This window comes from Malassezia japonica, chromosome 5 (genome assembly GCF_029542785.1).
Source record: "Malassezia japonica chromosome 5, complete sequence".
Classification (NCBI taxonomy): domain Eukaryota; kingdom Fungi; phylum Basidiomycota; class Malasseziomycetes; order Malasseziales; family Malasseziaceae; genus Malassezia; species Malassezia japonica.
In genome coordinates this window covers 538,475-557,217 of record NC_083374.1, presented here as the reverse complement: position 1 = coordinate 557,217, position 18,743 = coordinate 538,475, and the positions used below count along the sequence as shown (strand labels likewise).

The 18,743-nt window shown below is 60.6% G+C and overlaps 9 protein-coding genes across 9 annotated transcripts; 4 read left to right on the top strand and 5 right to left on the bottom strand.

Moving 5' to 3' along the window:
- Positions 1 to 3,125: 3,125 nt before the first annotated feature.
- Positions 3,126 to 4,143, bottom strand: MJAP1_003066 (uncharacterized protein; the record flags this gene model as incomplete). The annotated part of the gene is made up of 2 exons (XM_060266996.1): positions 3,126 to 3,700; positions 3,774 to 4,143. The coding sequence occupies 2 exons, from the start codon at positions 4,141 to 4,143 to the stop codon at positions 3,126 to 3,128; spliced, it is 945 nt and encodes a 314-aa protein (XP_060122979.1).
- Positions 4,144 to 4,670: 527 nt separating this feature from the next.
- On the top strand, positions 4,671 to 5,930 carry MJAP1_003065 (protein S-acyltransferase; the record flags this gene model as incomplete). Its single annotated transcript, XM_060266995.1, has 5 exons — positions 4,671 to 4,906; positions 4,930 to 5,245; positions 5,268 to 5,289; positions 5,313 to 5,533; positions 5,556 to 5,930. The coding sequence occupies 5 exons, from the start codon at positions 4,671 to 4,673 to the stop codon at positions 5,928 to 5,930; spliced, it is 1,170 nt and encodes a 389-aa protein (XP_060122978.1).
- A 37-nt stretch (positions 5,931 to 5,967) lies between these two features.
- BET1 (protein transport protein bet1) lies at positions 5,968 to 6,539 on the bottom strand (the record flags this gene model as incomplete). Its single annotated transcript, XM_060266994.1, has 3 exons — positions 5,968 to 5,994; positions 6,017 to 6,202; positions 6,225 to 6,539. The coding sequence occupies 3 exons, from the start codon at positions 6,537 to 6,539 to the stop codon at positions 5,968 to 5,970; spliced, it is 528 nt and encodes a 175-aa protein (XP_060122977.1).
- A 75-nt stretch (positions 6,540 to 6,614) lies between these two features.
- Positions 6,615 to 8,064, top strand: MJAP1_003063 (uncharacterized protein; the record flags this gene model as incomplete). The annotated part of the gene is made up of 3 exons (XM_060266993.1): positions 6,615 to 6,697; positions 6,722 to 6,906; positions 6,929 to 8,064. 3 exons carry the CDS (start codon positions 6,615 to 6,617, stop codon positions 8,062 to 8,064), a joined length of 1,404 nt encoding a protein of 467 aa, XP_060122976.1.
- Positions 8,065 to 8,070: 6 nt separating this feature from the next.
- On the bottom strand, positions 8,071 to 9,093 carry HEM4 (uroporphyrinogen-III synthase; the record flags this gene model as incomplete). Its single annotated transcript, XM_060266992.1, has 1 exon — positions 8,071 to 9,093. One exon carries the CDS (start codon positions 9,091 to 9,093, stop codon positions 8,071 to 8,073), a length of 1,023 nt encoding a protein of 340 aa, XP_060122975.1.
- A 543-nt stretch (positions 9,094 to 9,636) lies between these two features.
- On the top strand, positions 9,637 to 11,058 carry MJAP1_003061 (citrate (Si)-synthase; the record flags this gene model as incomplete). The annotated part of the gene is made up of 1 exon (XM_060266991.1): positions 9,637 to 11,058. The coding sequence occupies one exon, from the start codon at positions 9,637 to 9,639 to the stop codon at positions 11,056 to 11,058; it is 1,422 nt and encodes a 473-aa protein (XP_060122974.1).
- Positions 11,059 to 11,102: 44 nt separating this feature from the next.
- Positions 11,103 to 14,420, bottom strand: SPO14 (phospholipase D; the record flags this gene model as incomplete). The annotated part of the gene is made up of 1 exon (XM_060266990.1): positions 11,103 to 14,420. The coding sequence occupies one exon, from the start codon at positions 14,418 to 14,420 to the stop codon at positions 11,103 to 11,105; it is 3,318 nt and encodes a 1,105-aa protein (XP_060122973.1).
- Positions 14,421 to 14,457: 37 nt separating this feature from the next.
- On the top strand, positions 14,458 to 15,872 carry VPS4 (Vacuolar protein sorting-associated protein 4; the record flags this gene model as incomplete). The annotated part of the gene is made up of 4 exons (XM_060266989.1): positions 14,458 to 14,486; positions 14,529 to 14,550; positions 14,573 to 14,684; positions 14,707 to 15,872. 4 exons carry the CDS (start codon positions 14,458 to 14,460, stop codon positions 15,870 to 15,872), a joined length of 1,329 nt encoding a protein of 442 aa, XP_060122972.1.
- MTR10 (Nuclear import receptor) lies at positions 15,873 to 18,705 on the bottom strand (the record flags this gene model as incomplete). The annotated part of the gene is made up of 2 exons (XM_060266988.1): positions 15,873 to 15,907; positions 15,930 to 18,705. 2 exons carry the CDS (start codon positions 18,703 to 18,705, stop codon positions 15,873 to 15,875), a joined length of 2,811 nt encoding a protein of 936 aa, XP_060122971.1.
- Between the last annotated feature and the right edge of the window lie 38 nt (positions 18,706 to 18,743).

Below are 18,743 nucleotides of genomic sequence, written 5' to 3'. Positions count from 1 at the left end.
CGAGCCACTAGACATGCATATTATCCGGCGGCACATTCCGGCGCCTCGGCAGACCAAGCCCCGATCATCGTCTTCGTCGCAAGGGACGCCGAAGCGCCCACAATTGACTGTACAGACATTATCTCGGAACAATGGGCACTACCAACTCGCAGGGTCTCCGGGAATGCATTCTGCGCCTACTTTGTTGGACAATGTACCTATGCCGAAGCCACAATTCGAAGTGTCCTCCCCGTCGCCGTCGGTAGCCAGCTTGGGCGCGCCTCCGACGATGAATGCGTCTTTGTCTCCAGTACCCTCTACCGGATTTGCGGCGTCCCCAGAGCCACAACCCGGCTGGCCTGAATCGCGCGACATGTGGGACTCGGCCACGACCTCGACGCAGAGCCTTGTGACGCCGACGACCAGTGTCGATGCTCGGTTCAGCCCTCCCTCTGTGCAAACGAAACCGGAAAACTTACCAGGAAGACCATCCGAACCGAGACAAAACACGCTAATGCCGCCGCCTTCGGACACTGCAATGCGTCAGTCGGCCTTGGATGCCATCGATGCATTCATGTGGAATGACGGCAGCTTTGACGATTCGAGCGAGGATGAGTCCATTGACGGTGCATCGCGTTACTCTACCGTGTCGTATGCTACTCGTCGCCAGACTCATAATGGCGGACCACGTGCTCCGTCCCATATGGGCATGCCCCGGCTCCACGTCGAACCTGCTGTCTCGGATACAGAAACAGTCAAGGAGCTGCCCAACGTTTTAAAAGACGTCCCTGATGAGGCACCTATACGTTCGACTTCACCCAAGCTTCCTGCTGACGAAGCTGAGGACGATGAGAGCGATGCAGACAATCTCACTGTTGAAGCTTGGCTGGACAGCCGGCTCTCTGCCGATCTTTTGCCGACAGACGTGCCCATTTCGACTAGCACGGAAGCTGAGAGCCAAAATCCGCTCGATTGTCGTCGTTGTCATAAACTAATTCAGCGCAGCAAGTTGCGCAGCGCCGACGGCAAACTCAGTGGCGTATACCATCCCGAGTGCTTCCAATGCACAGTATGCCCTCGGAGCCTGCGTTATGAAGAGTTCTACGTGTTCCAGGACGAGCCCTATTGCTACCAACATTACCACGAAAAGTGCGATACCCTTTGCGCCACGTGTCAACGAGGCATCGAAGGCATATACCGCGAGGCAAACGGCAGCAAATACCACGAAGGCTGCTTCACATGCACCTATGTCGACGTACAGGGCCAATCTTGCGGCCTGATGCTCGATGACTATTACGACCTTGGTGGTCGCCGCTATTGCGGAGCCCACGCTCATTCTCTCTCTAAATCTGCATCTTTGGACACAGCCACGCCTAACACCGACACTGCCGGGGTGAATCTCGGAAAAAATATTGTTGAACCCAAGCGCAGGCGATCTGTGTTGGTCGACCCAAGTTTTCCTCGTATGATCCCTTCTCTCTCCTTGTAGAATTCCCCCATACATTCCCGTCGCGTTGGCGGGCTTTTTGACAATATGCTTTCCTCGTGACATTCTCCGCGTCATTGCGCGCGATATATCCGGCACGGGTATGAAGATCGCCTACCACGTTCAAATTAAAACCAGTATTCGGCCGAAAGGGCAAGGGGTGCACTAGGCCCTTGCGCTTTTACCATTGCCGATTAGCGAGGGGATCTAGCCTAACCGTAAAGGCTTAGGGAGCTTCTGCTCTCTTTTTTCCCATGGAAGCTTCCACGAGTGTCCTATACGAAGATATATCTCGTGGAAAGTGGTCGTTTCATCCTCGGCCTCGGTATGACAGTGTGCCTGCTGTAGACCAAGACGTCTGTGCGACTCCAATTGCGTTCCCGCCTTCAATCACGCCTGACCAAATGTACGAGTTCGACGCTCGCATTGCGTCGAAAATCTCTATTACAGAAGACGTCATGAACCCCATCTTCGAAAAGGACCCCTTTCTCGAGCTGGCGATGTGCGACATGGCCCACCCAACCTTGTCTGATACCATTTCAACATTGTCGGAAGCTTCGGACTTCCCTCTGATGCTCCCACCTACGGTATCCAGCGGCAAGCCTATGGATGAAGGGATGAATACGGCACCAGTCCCAGAACTGCTTCCTAGTCCTACGTCGCTCTCGTTTGGTGTTTACGAATCCTACTCCCAAAACCTTGGCAGCCGGATGGGTTCGCAGGCGGTAGGTGAAAACCTAGTGCGGCATAACTTTACCACTATGAATCCGCTATCCGGAGACTTTACTTCGGATTCTTTCTCGCTCATGTCAAATCCTGAGCACGACTTATACGGTTTTCTGTCGCAGGCAGTCCCGCTGACGCAAATGGCCACGGCCGTCGCGAAGACCAATGCACAAGCGCCTATGCAGACATTATCAAGCATGCCTTGTATCCTTCCGATGCAAGGCAATCCGATACCGCAAACGCCGCCTCCCCGGACGGACGTGCCTATGGACCTTTTTCAGGACTCCTTCCGCCAAATTTACTCGACGGCCATGCCGACTCAAGGGGCGGATCCGCTTGTTTCAGTGGTCAAACCTGTGATCAGCAAAGAGGCGGTCGTCCAAACGGGGCTTGCCACTGTCTCGCTTGCTGTATCACGAGGAAGTCCGAGCGCCACAGCGCATGCGCCCGCCTCCAAGCGCTCGGCGGCTTCCATGGCCGAGCTTGGCGCAGCACGCAACAAGCACAATTCGTCTTCACGCTTGTACGAATGTCCCATCTGTCACAAGATGTTCGAGCGGGCTTACAACCGCAAGATGCATATCACTACGCATGAGGCCATCGAGAACCGCCTCAAACCTTTCGTTTGTCCAATTGAGACATGCGGCAAGCGATTTGCACGAAAACATGATAAAAATCGTCACTATATGGGTGTGCACCTTCGCACGCGCAAAGGTGGCAATCCGCGAGGGGATACGCCCACATCAATTGATGGCTCGCAAAATGATTGGGGGAGCTCATCGCCCCTCCCGGCCATGCACCCTGCTGCATGGACCGCGTAAATATTTAGCACCCCCTTCCCCTACGTGGTCTGGGCTCTTTAATCACCTTGCCGCTGCTGAGTAGGCGATGGTCGTGTTTTATGGGTATAGACTAGCAAGTTGTGTAGATTATCTTAAGAATCAGGCTCCTCCGACGTATCGCTGTTCTCTTCCCATTCGTCGCGATCAGGGTAGTCGTTGCCAAAGTAATCCTCGTCGTTGCTGTCCTCGTCCTCGCCCAGCATTGAGGGCGGAGCACGTAGTTCTTCGTGCACGAGCTGTGCCTCTGCTAGGCGCTGCCCGGTCGACGAAATTGGCACGACGGTCGTGCGTCCTTCTTCGTCCACGCTCGGCCGCAAGAAGACAGGGATAAAGTCGGCTTCGTCCCAGTCTTCTTCCCAGTCGGGCGCATGCTCGGTGCTGAGTGCACTCAGATGTTCAAAGCCCGGCGCGCTCGTCGCCGAAGGCGTGTGCCGCGGCAGAGGGACAGGAGAATACGAAGCCTTGGCCGGCTCGGACGCGCGCCCGACCTGTGGCGGTCCAACGCGTGCAACGCGGCCGATTGCCGGGGGCTTATGCTTTTCCACGGCCTTTTTCGATTCCTCCTTGTTGGCAGGGAGTTTCCAGTGCAGCGGCACCGTCTCGCGATAATAGATATCGTACACATATTTTTCGGCTTCCTTGCTTGGTTCGGCCTGGCTGGGCTGGACTGCGTGAGAAAAGCAACGTACGTTTTAAATAATCAGACAACATTTCCGCAAAGTGATCCATCCTCGATGGACTTGTGCTGGACGCTGTCCACGTCTTTTTCCGCTGGGCCTGATCATCCTCCTCGTGGCCATCGCGCTTCCGCTTAATAGCGATTTTTCGGCGGCTTGCATCCCATTCTGCTTCAATCACACGCGCAGCATCATTCAGGGGTTTCGGCACCGTTTCGCGGAGCCGAAACATGCCAGGCTCTTGCCCCCCCCGCGCTGTCGGGCGAGGCTGCTTTGCGCCCGGCACTGTCCCGAGCTGCACGACAAAAGCGTCAATCGGATCTTCATCGCGCTTGCGCTTCACACGCAGGATCGTGTCGCGCGGGGCACCATCGCCTGCGCCCTTGGCCTTGTCCTGGACTGCAAGTGCGGCGCTGCATGCATCGTGCGCCATGCTTTGTGCCAATCACCGCAGCGTGGAGGAAAGTGGAGGGGGTGTGTTTCGAATTAAGCCAAGTGTTGGCTTAGGCTGTGTTCCGCGTGGCATCCGTGCGGCGCCTGGAATTCCGCAACAACACGGCCGTCTGGCGGGGTGGGTGGATTTTTGATCGGTGTGTGACTGCGATGAGTAGCGACGCGGATCTATTCTCATCCGTGCAGCAGCACCTACATGCGAATCGTGCCCCTGCCACAGAGTCGCCCTATGAGACGCAGCTCACGCAATACGGAGGCGACAGTGACAGTGTCTACCACTTGCAACATGCAGGCGATGGCGTGTACGAGACTGGCGTCATGCACCCGAAAGGGCCAGGTGCCTTTGATTCGGCATCAGGGATCTCGGAAGCGCCTTATCTGACCGCGGCGGGGCCGGATGGCGGATCCATGTCCTCGGCTCGTCATGGCACCCACTACTCCCCACCGCATTACGGTGGCGCATGGGGCAGTGACTCGGAACTGCCCCTTGCCAAGCACGGAAGTACGATGAACTTTGCCGAAGACGAAGACGACGAGGCGCGACAGCTTCATCATCCCATGGGCTACGACGAACACCATCCCACACTCATGTCCAACTGGATGCCCAATTCGACAGACGAAGGCCTACCGCGCAAGCCGGGCAAGTTTGCGTGGTCGAATCCTGAGCTGTTGCAGCGCCAGATTGATCATCGGCAACGTGGCGGCGGGCGCCAGTCCCTGCCGCTCGTGAGCTGGTTCCTTGCGTACGTCTCTATTCCTCACACAGCCTTGGCATGACGGGCGCCTTTATCGCCGAGCTGATCATTGCAAAACAGACGACTGGGCAAGCAATACAGACGCACCCCCAAATCCAGCCGATGCTGGGTCCCTCTGCCGAGTTTCTCATCTCGTTTGGCGCACGATTTGTACCTTGCATGCGGAGCATGCCTGGTCTTCCTGCGACCAACAGGCTGCCGTGTCTGGAATACACGACGTCGTCTCAAACCACCTTTACGCCGAACCAACTCTGTCCTCTGGCCGAAATTTGTGGCCTAGCGGATGCGAGCAATCCCAATCAATCCTACCGCTTTGTGTCGGCAATCGTACGTACGCATGCTAACCCAGTTTGTACATTCCGGCATTGTCCGTACGTGGCGCATCCTCACCCAGATATCCTCTTTAACCTGCTTGTGCTCCTCACGCTCTGCTGCCAAATTGAAAAGTTGATTGGCTCCGTGGCGTACACGGTGGTGTTTGTGGCCGGGGGCATTGGCGGCAACCTGCTCGGCGGCAATTTTGGGTTGATCGGGCAGCCCGCACTTGGCGCCTCGGGCTCGATTTATACGTGTATCAGTCTCGAGATTGTGGACTTGATCTACAACTCGAAATACGTACGTCCCTATTCTGACGCAGGAAAATCGGGCACGGACACGCATTGTGACCTCGACCATCTTTTCCATCATCGGCCTGGGCCTAGGGCTCTTGCCGGGCATCGACAACTTTTCGCACATTGGCGGGTTCTGCATCGGAATCCTCGGCGGCCTCTTCTTTGCCCCGTCCATCCATGCTACGCGCTCACACATGATCGGGACCTGGGTGCTGCGGCTGATCGGCCTGGGCCTGCTGGTGGCCTACTTTGTGGCTCTCGGCCTAAACTTTTACCGCAGTGAAGACCCGCGGCAGGCGTGTACCTGGTGCAGGTACCTGTCCTGCTTGCCCGTCTTCCAATCGTGCAAAGGGATTGGTATCTCGACCACCGATTCCGATGGACAAACGGCGACCAACTAGCCTGGTGCGCCCTGTGTAGATTATGTACGAACGGCATCTATCGCCTCCACCACCATAAAATGACCTGTGTGAGCAAGGGGACGTACAAAGATCCAGATCACCAGGATCAAGAAGAGCATCATATTGCAGAACCATCCCCGCTGGCTCCGGGCCATGGCATTCATACGCGTAAAGGTCGAGCCCAATAAGGCCGACGCATTCGAAAAGACGTCATTCAGCGAGTTCATATCCGCTGTCGAGTCGCGCACTTCGTTGCCAATCCCCGTAGAAATCTAGGTAAGCAGATCGACCTACGTCTTTCAGCATCTTGATCCGCTCACTCAGCGCATCCAGGCGCGAGTCGTTCTGCTCTTCTAAATCAGCAGCGCTCCGCTGCTGCGCGGCCGTGCCTTGAAAGAGACTTACAAAGCCACCGCCCGCCTCCTTCGGCGCGCCGTCCGTGGCACGCGCGTCGCCATAGGGGTTCTCGTACGGCGACGCAGTGCGAAGCGGCGTGCTATACTCGGACACAGCAGGCGATACGAGCCGCGCAGATGACGTAGACGCGGGGTACGAGTGCGCAGTCAGCAGCGCGTGCCGATCCGGCGCCCCAGCAGTACGACGGTTCATGCTGGCGTGCGCTCAGGGACGGTCACGTGCACTCGCCAGGTCCCAACGGACGCACTGACACTTCCACCTCCAGCCATGTGGGCGGCGGTGGGCCGTGAGACGCTCTCGCATCTCTCGGGCACCGCGAGTTTGATTGTTTGGATCTTTGCCCAATCCCCGTACGTGTTTGTCTTCTAACGCAGTCAATTATATACCAATTACAAGACGAAAAGTGTCGATGGTCTTTCGGCTGTTTTCCTGCTACAGTGGACCGCCGGCGACCTGACCAACCTTGTCGGTTCGATCCTTACGCACCAGCTGCCTATGCAAATTGTCATTGCTGCGTACATGCTGAGTGTCGATCTTTGCCTCTGCGCGCAATTTTGGGGTACGTTGTTCAGCTGACGCAGCGTACGGGAAGCCTTCCGCGAAGCCGTCCCACGATCGGGACTCGTTTGTGTCGGAGCGTACGCCACTCTTGGTGGCCAAGTACCGACGCGGCGGACGTCACTCGCTGCGCTCGAACTCGCGTGCGACGCGCTCGTCGCGGCACCACGCCCCGGTCGTCGCCTACCGGCCGCAGTCGAAGCGGGCACGGTCTTCGGACGCGTGGGTCGTCCGTGGCCTGAATGGCCACCGCTCGCACAGCACGCCGCACTTTAAGGAGGACCGCGCGCAGTCCCAGAGCTCACGCCGTCCGAGCGCTCAGCAGGACGAGTCGTTTTGGCCGTCGGACATGGAATCGTCCACCACCGAGTCGCTCGCACGCGGGCGCCGGCGAGAGCGCCTCGCTCTACCGGTGGAAGAGCCAGGGTCGCTCGCAGGTAGCATGGTCGGTCCGGGCTCGGACGACGAGAGCGGGCGTGCTTTGGCGCCCGCGCCGCATCTCCAGCGCAAGCGTCTCCTTGCCCCTAACCCCAGCACGACGCGCCGCGGCTCGGCCATGGTCCTGCTCGGCGTCTATGGCCTCTTCGCATTCGGCCCTTTTCGCTCGAACCTCGTCGAGACTGGCGGGGGCGAGACGACGGTGCTGAGCACCGCCCCGGTCACGTCCTTGAGCAATGCCTCGGTGAGCGAGCTGGGCATGCTAGAGGACAGCTGGCGCACGCAGGATACCATACATATTGCGTCGCCCCGGCATCCTGTGCTGCTATACATGCCAGAGGTGGCGACGATGCACAACCACCGGTCGCGCCGCCGCCGTCCGCGGCTGTCCTTCAGTCAGCTGGTGGGCCGTATCTCGGCGTGGGTGTGCACCCTCCTGTACATGACGTCACGCCTGCCGCAGATCTGGACCAACTTCCAGCGGCGCTCGGTCAAGGGCCTGTCGCTGTTGCTGTTTGTCTCGGCCTTTTTTGCCAACTTGCTGTACTCAGTCAGCATCCTTTCCAACCCGAAAGCCGTGGGCCCCCAGCGTGAGGCATTCCTGATGGAGAGCCTTCCCTTCCTCTTGGGCGCGTGTGGAACCCTGGTATTTGATCTCGTGATCATTGTACAGTGGTACATGTGGCACACACCAACGCAAACGACACAGGTAGCTGCCTAGTTTATTCTACACACCATATTCTGCACATACAATGGCCTCTCGCAAGGAGGCAGGCGTCGGGCGCTGTGCAACAGCGTCTGGCGCACACCCGAGTCGCTCGCGCACCCACTCCGAGGTCGTAGGGCCGATGCATGCGATTTTGGGCATCGGCTTGCCACTACTCGCTCCCTCGTCGGGCTGCGGCACCCAGCCGCGCGTACGCAGCTCGGGCAAGGCATGATCGCCGCCCGACGGCGAAAAGAAGACGATCCAGCTGGGCGCTTGCCCGGTCGGGCTCAGCAAATTCACCGGCTCGCCCAGCGACTCCGTCTTTTTTTCCAAGAGCTTGGCCACCCGTGCGGGGTCGTCGGTATCCAAGCCGGTCAAGGCGAGTCCCCGGTGCTTTAAAGTCACCGGGCTGCGCGTGCCGGGTGTGGGAATCTGGCGGGGAAGCTCTTGCGCAAGCATCCGGCAGTGCGACTCAAACTTGGCATCTTTTTCGGTGGAGTACACACAGAGTTCGTCCAGCTCGACCGGGGCCTTGAGCTCGGTGAGCGTCTCTTGCAGCGTGAGCGAATGTCTGTTTCCCACGAGGTACAAGAGACGCTGCGTTTGCGTTGGCTTCTCTGCAAACCGCTGCGCCATGATGCGTGCCAGCGCCTCGCCCGTGCCCGTATCTGTCGCGCCTACAATTTCGCTCGGCTGTAGCATCGGGGCGAGGGGCGAAGACGAGAGACTCTTGGCCGTTGCCGGCCCCACGACGTAAAAAGGTACCTCGGCCCAGATCCGCTCACACGGTGGGTCGAGTACAGGGCGCTTCTGCATTATCCCTGCGACGGTTTTGCACGCTTCGACCCATGCCTGGACAGCCCGTTTGCTCGTAATCACCACGCCGTCGTACTTGTATTTACCATCGACGGCCCCTAGAATACGATCCGACAGTTCCTTGATGTTTTGGAGCGAGTGCGAGAGGATCGGAAAGCTGACAATGCAATACTCACGGTCTTTGGCATCGTCGTGATCCGATTCTGGTGCGGAGTGGTGCGTCATCAAGTAGGAATTATTTTGGAAGGAGTGGTAGCTAGGCACAAACGACCGTTCCATCACTGGGCTCGAAGGCAAGAACAGTTTTCCATCCCCGCCCTCGGGCGTCTGAATGGGTTGGTAGGGCGTGCGCGGCGTCGAGGTGCCCGATTCCAAAGCGGAAAGCGCGAACGACGGCAGACAAAAAGACCCAAACGCATCATGGTACGCATCTGTGCCCTGCAACACACTGACAGGCTCGCGCAATAACAACACGCTCAACGGCAGCGCATCCTCTGCCGTGCTGCGCATTTGTGGGGCAGCGGGTCCGTGCTTGTGCGTCCTCGACGATCGCGGTGGACAGCCACGTGATGTCTGCGGGGCAGCTGCACGACCTCCACTTTTCGCGATGTCCGCCGGTTTCCGGCCGACGGCGGGGACGCACGGTACCGGTCTGTGCTGGCACCCGGATGCCGTACACCCGAGTCGACCGGTGATTGGCTGCGATAGATTTGATCTACTTATATACTCGCTCAATCTTCAAGGCCTTAGCTCCCCCGAACCATCGCAATGCTTTCTCTGTCTATCCCCCGCGCTGCCCTCCGTTCCGCTGCGGCGCCGCGCCAGTTCGCTGCCGCCTCGGCTTCGACGGTGCGTTTCGCCTCGTCCAAGACCCTCAGCCAGGCTGTTGAGGAGATCGTCCCCGAGAAGCGTGAGCAGCTCGCCGAGATCAAGTCCAAGTACTCTGACACGAAGCTTGGTGATGTTCAGGTGAGCCACCTGATCGGTGGTATGCGTGGCCTGAAGTGCATGCTCTGGGAGGGCTCGGTGCTCGACTCGGAGAGCGGCATCACCTTCCACGGCAAGAGCATTCCCCAGTGCCAGAAGGAGCTCCCCACCGCCGCTGACATCGGCCACAAGGGTAAGGAGATGCTGCCCGAGTCGATGCTCTGGCTTCTGCTTACCGGCAAGGTCCCCACCAAGGAGGAGGTCAAGACCCTCTCGGAGGACCTCGCTGCCCGCGGCAAGCTCCCCACTTACCTGGAGAAGATCATCGACAGCTTCCCCAAGACGCTGCACCCCATGACTCAGTTCTCGGCTGCCACCGCTGCCCTTAACCACGACTCGAAGTTCGCTGATGCCTACTCGCGCGGTGTCAAGAAGACCGAGTACTGGCAGCCTACCCTGGAGGACTCGCTTGACCTGATCGCCAAGCTCCCCGCTATTGCCTCCCGCATCTACTTCAACGTCTTCGGCAAGGGTGACGGTCAGCAGACCATCGACCCCTCGAAGGACCTGATCGAGAACTACTCGCACCAGATCGGCTTTGGTGACTCGGAGGGTCTCATTGACTACCTCCGTCTCTACATTGCCATCCACGGTGACCACGAGGGTGGTAACGTCTCGGCCCACACCGCCCACCTGGTCGGCTCGGCCCTGTCGGACCCCTACCTGTCGTACTCGGCTGCCCTCAACGGTCTCGCTGGTCCCCTCCACGGTCTCGCCAACCAGGAGGTGCTCGGCTGGTCGCTTGAGCTCCAGAAGGCCGTTGGCAACAACCCCTCGGACAAGGAGATCCAGGACTACCTCTGGTCGACCCTCAAGAGCGGCCGTGTCGTCCCCGGTTATGGCCACGCCGTCCTCCGTCAGCCCGACCCTCGCTTCACTGCGCTGTCGAAGTTCTGCGAGACTCGCCCTGAGCTCAACGACGACCCCATTGTGCAGCTCGTCCAGCGCCTGTCGCAGCTCGCTCCCCCTGTCCTGAAGGAGCACGGCAAGACCAAGAACCCCTTCCCTAACGTCGACGCCGCTTCGGGTTGCGTGCTGTACTCGTACGGTCTCGACCAGTTCAAGTACTACACCGTGATCTTCGGTATCTCGCGTGCCATTGGTGCCCTGCCCCAGCTCGTGTTCGATCGCATCCTCGGTCTCCCGATCGAGCGCCCCAAGTCGATGTCGATGGAGGCCCTCAAGGCTTTCATCCAGAAGTAAACAGCGAACTGTTTTGGTAGCTTCAATATCGACTACTTTTCTAATTAGTCAAAGACCACGAGCGGGTTGATCTGGTCCATAGGGAAAAGGAAGTTGCTCGCAGCAGCCTCCTGCTCCAGGAACTGCAATGAATGATGCACGAGATGGCCACAGCACGTGTGCAGCAACGCAATCATTTGGTCCACCTCGCGCGCAGTAAAGGCATCGCTGTCGGGGCCCTCGGAGGCGCCCGCCCACTGCGCCTCGTCGACCGACTCGCCGTTGCGGGGGCGCTGCCACTGCGAGCGCACGAGGCGCGAGCTCCATGCGGTCGCGTGCTTGTACGCCGCCCACGTCTTGATCTCGTCGTCGGGCATGCATTGGAAAATGCGCCGGAAAACGGCCGTGTTGTAATCGGCTGCCGCGAGCCATATATTGTTGTAAAATTCGTGCGAAAGGGGGTCTTCAAAAGCATCCTGGGGGATCTCGGGCGCAGGGAACGGCGGCTGGAACGCGCCCCGTGCGCCTCGCCGTGACCGCGCACTCGGCGCCTGCTCGTCGGCGGCGAACACGCGTGGTGTCCGCGGGGGTCCTTCGTCGCGCTGCAGCGCATTCAACTCGGCATGGTCGACATCCACGCCGACGTGCTCGCGCATCATGCGCACACGCAGCGTGTGGGCAAACCGGCCGACCTTGTAAGGCTCGCCAGCCATCGTCGAGTCGATCATGTCCTCGTCGCGCACGACGCACGCCAGCTCCGAGTCGCGATCGCCGCGCTGGCTGCGCTCGTTGATGTTGGCGCTGCCCATGATCACGGTGCGGTCGTCCGCAATCATCATCTTGCCGTGGATGTACACCTGCTCGGTGCACAACTGGCCGTTGCGCAGCTGGCCCCAACCACGCAGCGAGAAAAAGTGGATATAGTCGTGCGGATCGACGCCGGCACGCAGCAAGCGACTAAAGATGCTGTTGGGCCCACGCGAAATCGAGAGGTACTGCAGCATTTGGATGATACGCACCGACCCACTCTCGGGGTGGTCGTACTCCATCGGGAAGCCTGGCGTGAGCGGAATGACAATCATCGCCCGCCACGGCGTGCCTTCGCGGTGTGCGCGGACGATGCGCTCGACCAATGCGAGACCAATTTTATTCTCGATCTGGACGCCGTCCATCGCCGTGGACGTGACAAAGAACTGGTTCTCGATGTAGATAAAGTGCTCGCTCATCTGAATCGTCTTGAGGTACGCATTCTGGATCGAGTGCTCCACTGTCTTGGGCGTGTTGAGGCTCCACGGCCCCGCCGAGCGGCAGATCTGCACCTCGCACGTCCCTTGGACGCCGTACCGCTCAATTTCCGCGGGGGTAAAATCGGGCGGCGGCATAAGGAACGGCATCTTGCGGGTGTGCTTCTTGATGCGCAGCAGCATATTCCAGCGCTGGCAAAAGTGGCGGCAGAGATCGCGCGCGGGTTGCCCAAACATTTGGACCCCGACGTCGTGCCACGGCATGCGCGGCGTGCGGTCGCGCGGGATGATATCGAGGTCCGGCTTGTGCAGCGTGTGCCATTCCGCGACGCGCTCGTTGGCATAGTCCTGGCCAGGCCACACTTGTGCCTCGTGCTCGTCGTGCACCGGCCCAATAAAGGTAGGGTCCAACGTTGTGTCGACAACCGGGTCGTCGATCAGTGCGTGTGACGACGTGTCCCAGCGTCCAAAGCACAGGTCGAATCCGCCCATGAACGCGACCATCTCGTCTACGACGCACAGCTTCTCGTGGTGCGCCCAGTACAGCGTACCGGTCTGGAAGTGCGACGGGGAGCGCTGGACAAAGATGTTGGGGTGGAGCGCCATGAGCCGCTGCTTGGAGTAGCTCGAGTCGGTGGGTGTGAATTGGTTCGAGACCTCGTTGTAGAGGATGACATAGATATGCACACCCTCTTCTGCCTTGCGCTGCAGCAGGCGGTCGAGGCGCCATTCTTTCGTGCCCGGGCGGCGCAGGTAGACTTCCGGCGAGAGCCACCAGTCGTGAATATAGATACGCTCGCGCGCATTACTGATGGCTTCCGATACTTCCCAAAAGTAGTCGCGCCCGTCGACGAGCCACTGTGCGCAGACCTTGCGGCGGATCGGTGCAAAGCTGCCGAAGCGGTTCGGCTGCCCAAACTGGTTGCGCCCTGCGGCCCACTTGATGGACATGATAAACTGCTCCATCTCGCGCTCACTCTGTGCGACAAGCTTGAGCTTGCGCTCGGCATTGCGCAGCTGGAAGGTGTGGCGCTTGACGTAGTGATGCACCGTCGCACCCGTGCGTTCCGGCGTTTCGTCGCCGCCCTGCGGCGGCCCCTGCTTCTCGTCCGAGGGCCCGTACTCGAGGACGTGGCGGTGAAAGTGGCGCCCTTGCGTCACCTGGAACTCTTGGTCCATGATGAACACGTCGTGGACCTGCATGCTGTGCTGGTGCTCGACGATCACAATGTAGCTCTCGCGCACAATAAACCATTTGGGCACGCGGTACTGCTCGCCGAGGCGCTTGAGGCTCAGCGATTCCTTGCGTGAGCTCTTCGACTTGATCTGCAGGTAGCCCTGCTTGCCGAGCTCGCCTTGCATGTTGGCCATCTGCACGGCCATTGTGCTCAGTTCCAGGAAACGGCACAGGCGGTTCACCTGTGGCTTGAACTGCACGCTCTGCATGAGCCGTGCCAGGTAGGCCTCGAGCGTTTCGCGCGTCTCGCGCTCGCTGGCCGCGCCGCGCTCGTTGCTTTCGCCATCTTGCCGCAGCCCACGCTGCAGGGGCAGCATCCCCGAAAAGACCGACTTGGGAAAGGAGGGGAGGCCTGCGTCATTGTCGCTGCCTCCCCTGAACGTCGCCGTCCTGCCGAGGGTGCCCTTGACGGACTGCGTCCGGAAATAGGTATGGAGCGACACAAAATCGCGCGCCTCGCGGTAGATGACCCACTGCATGAGCCCTGCACAGTAGTCCAGCTCAATCCTGTACAGCGTATGGCCCGAGTGGGGCGGGTGGATCGTGTCGGTGATCTTGGCCCTGATCTGCTGCAAGAGTACCGGAATGCGTGGATTCTTGCGCTCGTCGCGGTCCATGTGCAGCTTAAGCATTGCAACAGGAAGGAGACCCAGCTGCATCTCTCCCATGACCGACAGCGGCGCGGCCGTCGCCTCGGGCTCCTTCCCGGCGTTGCGCAAGCGCATCAGGCTCTGGAGCTTGACGCGTGCGCGCGCCGCCTGGCCCTGCGTATTCGACGTGTTGCGATCGGGGTTTGCGCTTTCGCCCGTGTTCTCTTCGGCATTCCAGCGCGGAAGCCGGAAACGCCGTGCGTCGGCTGCCGGCGCGGCGTCCCCTTCAGTCTCCTGGCGCACGTCGCTCATCCCCGCCAAGACTTGAGCCGCTTCGCCCGATGCGCCGATGCGGGAACACTCCACTTTCGCCGCTCTGTGCGTGGGCGTGGGAGGATGTGCGTAGCGCGACTAACCCAGGGGCCAGACCGACTTTTTGGACGTAGGTAACGCAGCTAACGCAGCGTGCGATTGATATCGTGCAGCGCGCGATCGACGAAGATGTAAAACATAACTACCAGGAGGCGTACGTGCAGTACCAAAACAGTCTCGACTACTTCATGATGGCGATGAAGTGTGCGTTGCCTCGCTAACGCAGACGAGAAGAATGAAAAGCTCAAAGGACTCATCCGAGCCAAGTTTGTCGAGTACCTGGATCGTGCTGAGAAGCTCAAAGAGCACCTCGCCAAGGTGCAGAACGCCGAGACCGCGGCGCCGAGCAAAGGCGGGAGTGGCGCGACGAAGGCGGCCGACGAAGGCGAGGACGGCGTCGACGCCGAGACGAAGAAGCTCCGCTCGGGTCTGTCTAGTGTAATTCTATCGGAGCGCCCTAATGTCAGCTGGGATGACGTTGCGGGTCTTGCGACGGCAAAAGACGCGCTCAAAGAGGCCGTGATCCTCCCCATCAAGTTCCCCCAGCTCTTTACCGGCAAGCGCAAGCCGTGGAGCGGCATCCTGCTATATGGCCCCCCCGGTACCGGCAAGTCGTACCTTGCCAAGGCGATTGCGACGCAGTCCAACTCGACCTTTTTCTCCGTCTCGAGCTCCGACCTGGTCTCCAAGTGGATGGGCGAGAGCGAGCGGCTGGTCAAGCAGCTCTTTGCAATGGCACGCGAGGCGCGCCCATCGATCATTTTCATCGACGAGGTCGACTCGCTCTGCGGCACACGGTCCGAAGGCGAGAGCGAAGCGTCGCGGCGCATCAAGACCGAGTTTCTGGTGCAGATGAACGGCGTCGGAAATGACGACCAGTCCGACGTGCTCGTTCTCGGCGCGACCAACATTCCCTGGGCGCTCGACGTGGCGATCAAGCGCCGCTTTGAAAAGCGTGTCTATATCCCCCTGCCCGACCTCGACGCGCGGCGGCGCATGTTTGAGCTGAACATTGGCGCGACGCCGTGCTCGCTCACGCCTAAAGACTACCGCAACCTCGCCGAGCAGACCGAGGGCTACTCTGGCTCGGACGTTGCCGTGCTCGTCCGCGAAGCGCTCATGCAGCCCGTGCGCCGCGTGATGAATGCGACGCACTTTAAGCAGGTGCGCGTCGACAAGGACGGCGAGGAAAAGACGATGTTTACGCCGTGCTCTCCCGGCGACGCCGACGCGCTCGAAATGTCCTGGGCCGACGTCGGGTCCGACGAGCTCCTCGAGCCGCGCCTGGTCCTGAACGACTTCCTGAAAGCCATCCACGCCGTGCGCCCGTCCGTGACGCAGGCCGACATTGCGAAGCACATCGAGTTTACGCAGGAGTCCGGTGTCGAATAGCTACGTATCGCCTATCGTCTCCTTATCGAGCCGCGCTGGGTTAGTAGATCGACGTACCTCGCTCGCGCGACTTGCGCGAGGCGCCGTACAGGATCACGAGGCTCGGCTTGAGCTGCTCGGGCGACTGCGCGGCGCTGGGCAGGCTCGCAAGGAAGCGCTGTGCGTCCTCTTTCGATATGGCGCTCGTCGGGAGCTGCTCGGCCGCCGCCGCGAGCCACGGCACGAGCTGCTCGGGGCACAGCGGCTGCAGTGCACGCACCGTCGCGACAACCACCGGCATGTTTTCCGGGGGGAAGTGCGTCACGAGGCCTTGGAGCATCGCCTGGCACACCGCAAAGCCCTGGTCGGAAGCGACCTGGGCAATCGGCGCGGCGTACGCGGCCCCGACCTGCGACGCGGGGAACTCAAACAGCGCGCGAAGCACATCCGACGCGATGCCGTGCACGGCCGGCGCCACCGCGTGCAGTGCGACGACTGCCGTCTGCACCGCGTGCGGAAAGACGGGCGAGGCGATCAGCACGCTCGGCGCGGTCTGCACCGCGACGAGGCACGTGTGCAGGTAGTCGTCGAGCACGTCGCCGAGCTGGTCGGGCGGCTGCGTCTGCAGCAGCTGGATCACCTTGCTCGAGACGCGCTCAAAGGCCTGCGCGAGCAGGCCGAGCAGCGGCGGGGTCGCCTGGTGCCCAAACTGGTCGATGGACTTGCCGACGATCCACACGTAGCCCGAGTAGCCCGTGCTTTCAAAGCAGCCCGCAAAGCGCTCGAGCAGCGCCGGGAGCGTCGGCTCGGCGCGCGCACCAAAGAAGAGGAGCGCGCGGCGCACCAGCGACGAGGTGCGCTCCGAGATAAAGTACGCGTCGCCGTGCTGCTGCAGGAGCCGATCGAGGATCGCGTACGCCTCTGAGCACGTTGCGGCGCACGACTCGGGCAGCGCGCTGGCGAACGAGACCCCGATCACTTGGAGGATGCGCGCGAGCTGCTCCATGCGGTCGGCCGCGCGCATCAGCTCCGGCTTGCCTGCCGACGGCAGGAGCGTGACCTGGTGCACGTTCTCGAGGAGCGGCTGCGTAAAGCGCAAGAGCGACTCGGTCGCCTGCTGCGGCGGCATGCTCGCAATGACGTGCGCGATCGCCTCGGCGACGGCGAGCGAGTCATCGACGCTCAGCTGCTCCTGCACGCTCTTGAAGAACTCGCAGAGCTGCGGGAGATAGGGCGCAAGGTGTTCGCAGCAATCCTGGCACAAAAAGTTCATCGCTTGCGCCGCGGCTGCCGAAATCTCCTTGTTGGTCGGGTCGAAGCCGGTCGTGATAAAGGTGAGCACCTCGGGGATGCGCTCGGGGTGCTGCTCGACCCACTCTGTGTAGCGCGAGAGTACCAAAAGACCGGCGTACCGCAGGCGGGGATGCGGGGGGAGTTGGGGAACAATGGCAAACACGCGCGGGATCACCTTGTCTTCGCGAAGGTCGACCTGCGCGCCCATCGAGCGCATGGAGAAGAGCGGCGCCTCGATATCCTGCCAGCGCAGCGACGGCGACTCTTCGGCGAGCGCCGACTCGATCATCTGCAGCGAGCGTTCGAGGCACGCCTCAGCACCAAGTACATAGCAGCAGTCCTTCAGCGTATCGCCCATGTAGTGGCGGAAGGAGCGGAAATCGTCGCGCTCCTGGCCACTAAGCTCCTCGTCCGGGAAGCGGAGGTGACGGATGATGATGGCAAACAGCTGCTCGTACGTCTGGCGGAACGGCGCTGCGGCCGGATCGCCCGCGTCAATCGCCTTGTGCACATGCGTCGCGAGCAGGTACCAGAACCGAAAGGTGATCTGGACAATGTCCAGATCATGGTACGACGCACACTCGAGCGCCGCCTGGACGATCGGCAGCAGCGCACTGGCGTGCTGCAGAAAGAGCGTGTGGTAGGTCTCGCCAGCCTGCACAAAGATGCGGCACAGCCCACGTACGCGGTCCTCGTCTTCGCCGGCCTGCATCAGCGCCGGCCGCAGCGCCTCGATGCGCGGCAGGAGCGTTTCGATCACGTCGCGGTTGTCGTCGATCTCCTGTGTCTCGTGGATCAGGTCGCAGAGCACATCGACCGCCACGTCAAACAGTGCATCGGACTGCAGTGCATCAAACGCAAACTGCAGCAGCGGCGTGCTGGCCATCTGCGTCGCGGACACTTCGCCTGCCTTGAGCCAGCTGCGAAGGCAGTGAAAGATGGTTTCCTGGATGGCCGGTGTGACGCCCGGTGCCTGGATGTACATCGAGAGCACCTCCAGCACCGTGGCAGACTGCTGCGTGAGCAGCTGCGGCACACGCTCGTGGTACGCCGCGTTGCTCAGCGGGATGCGGTGGTTGGTCGAGACCTCTTCCGGCAGCACCGAGAGGAACTCGAGGAGGACACCGACCGTGTCCGGCGACCCTCCGAACCGCTCAATCATGCCCGGCACCACGCTACCCCAATGGCTCTCTGGGATCTGGAGCGCGAGGCCGGCCAATGCGAGGCACAGTTGCGTCTGCACGACACGCGGCCCCTGGGCATAAAGGACGAGCGCGTCGAGCAGCGTATCCTTCAGTGCGAGCTGCGCCTCGATCGGCAGCTGCTCCAAGTCAAACGTCGTCTTCGACCGAAAGGTCTGCGCGGCAAAGAGCCGCGACTCGAGCGGCAGCTCCTGCGCAAGAAGAAGTGTGTTGGCCGTGTTCCATGCCTCTTGCGTCTTTTGGAAGTGCTGCAACGCCTCGTTTGCGGCACTCTTTGCCTGGGGATCTGGGTCGCTATACAGCTTCTGCAGCGCCCCGAGCACGTCCTGGACGCCCGCCGCGCTCACCGCACCGCTCATTGCGCGCAGGAAGAGAGCGGGGTGTTGGATGCTGACTC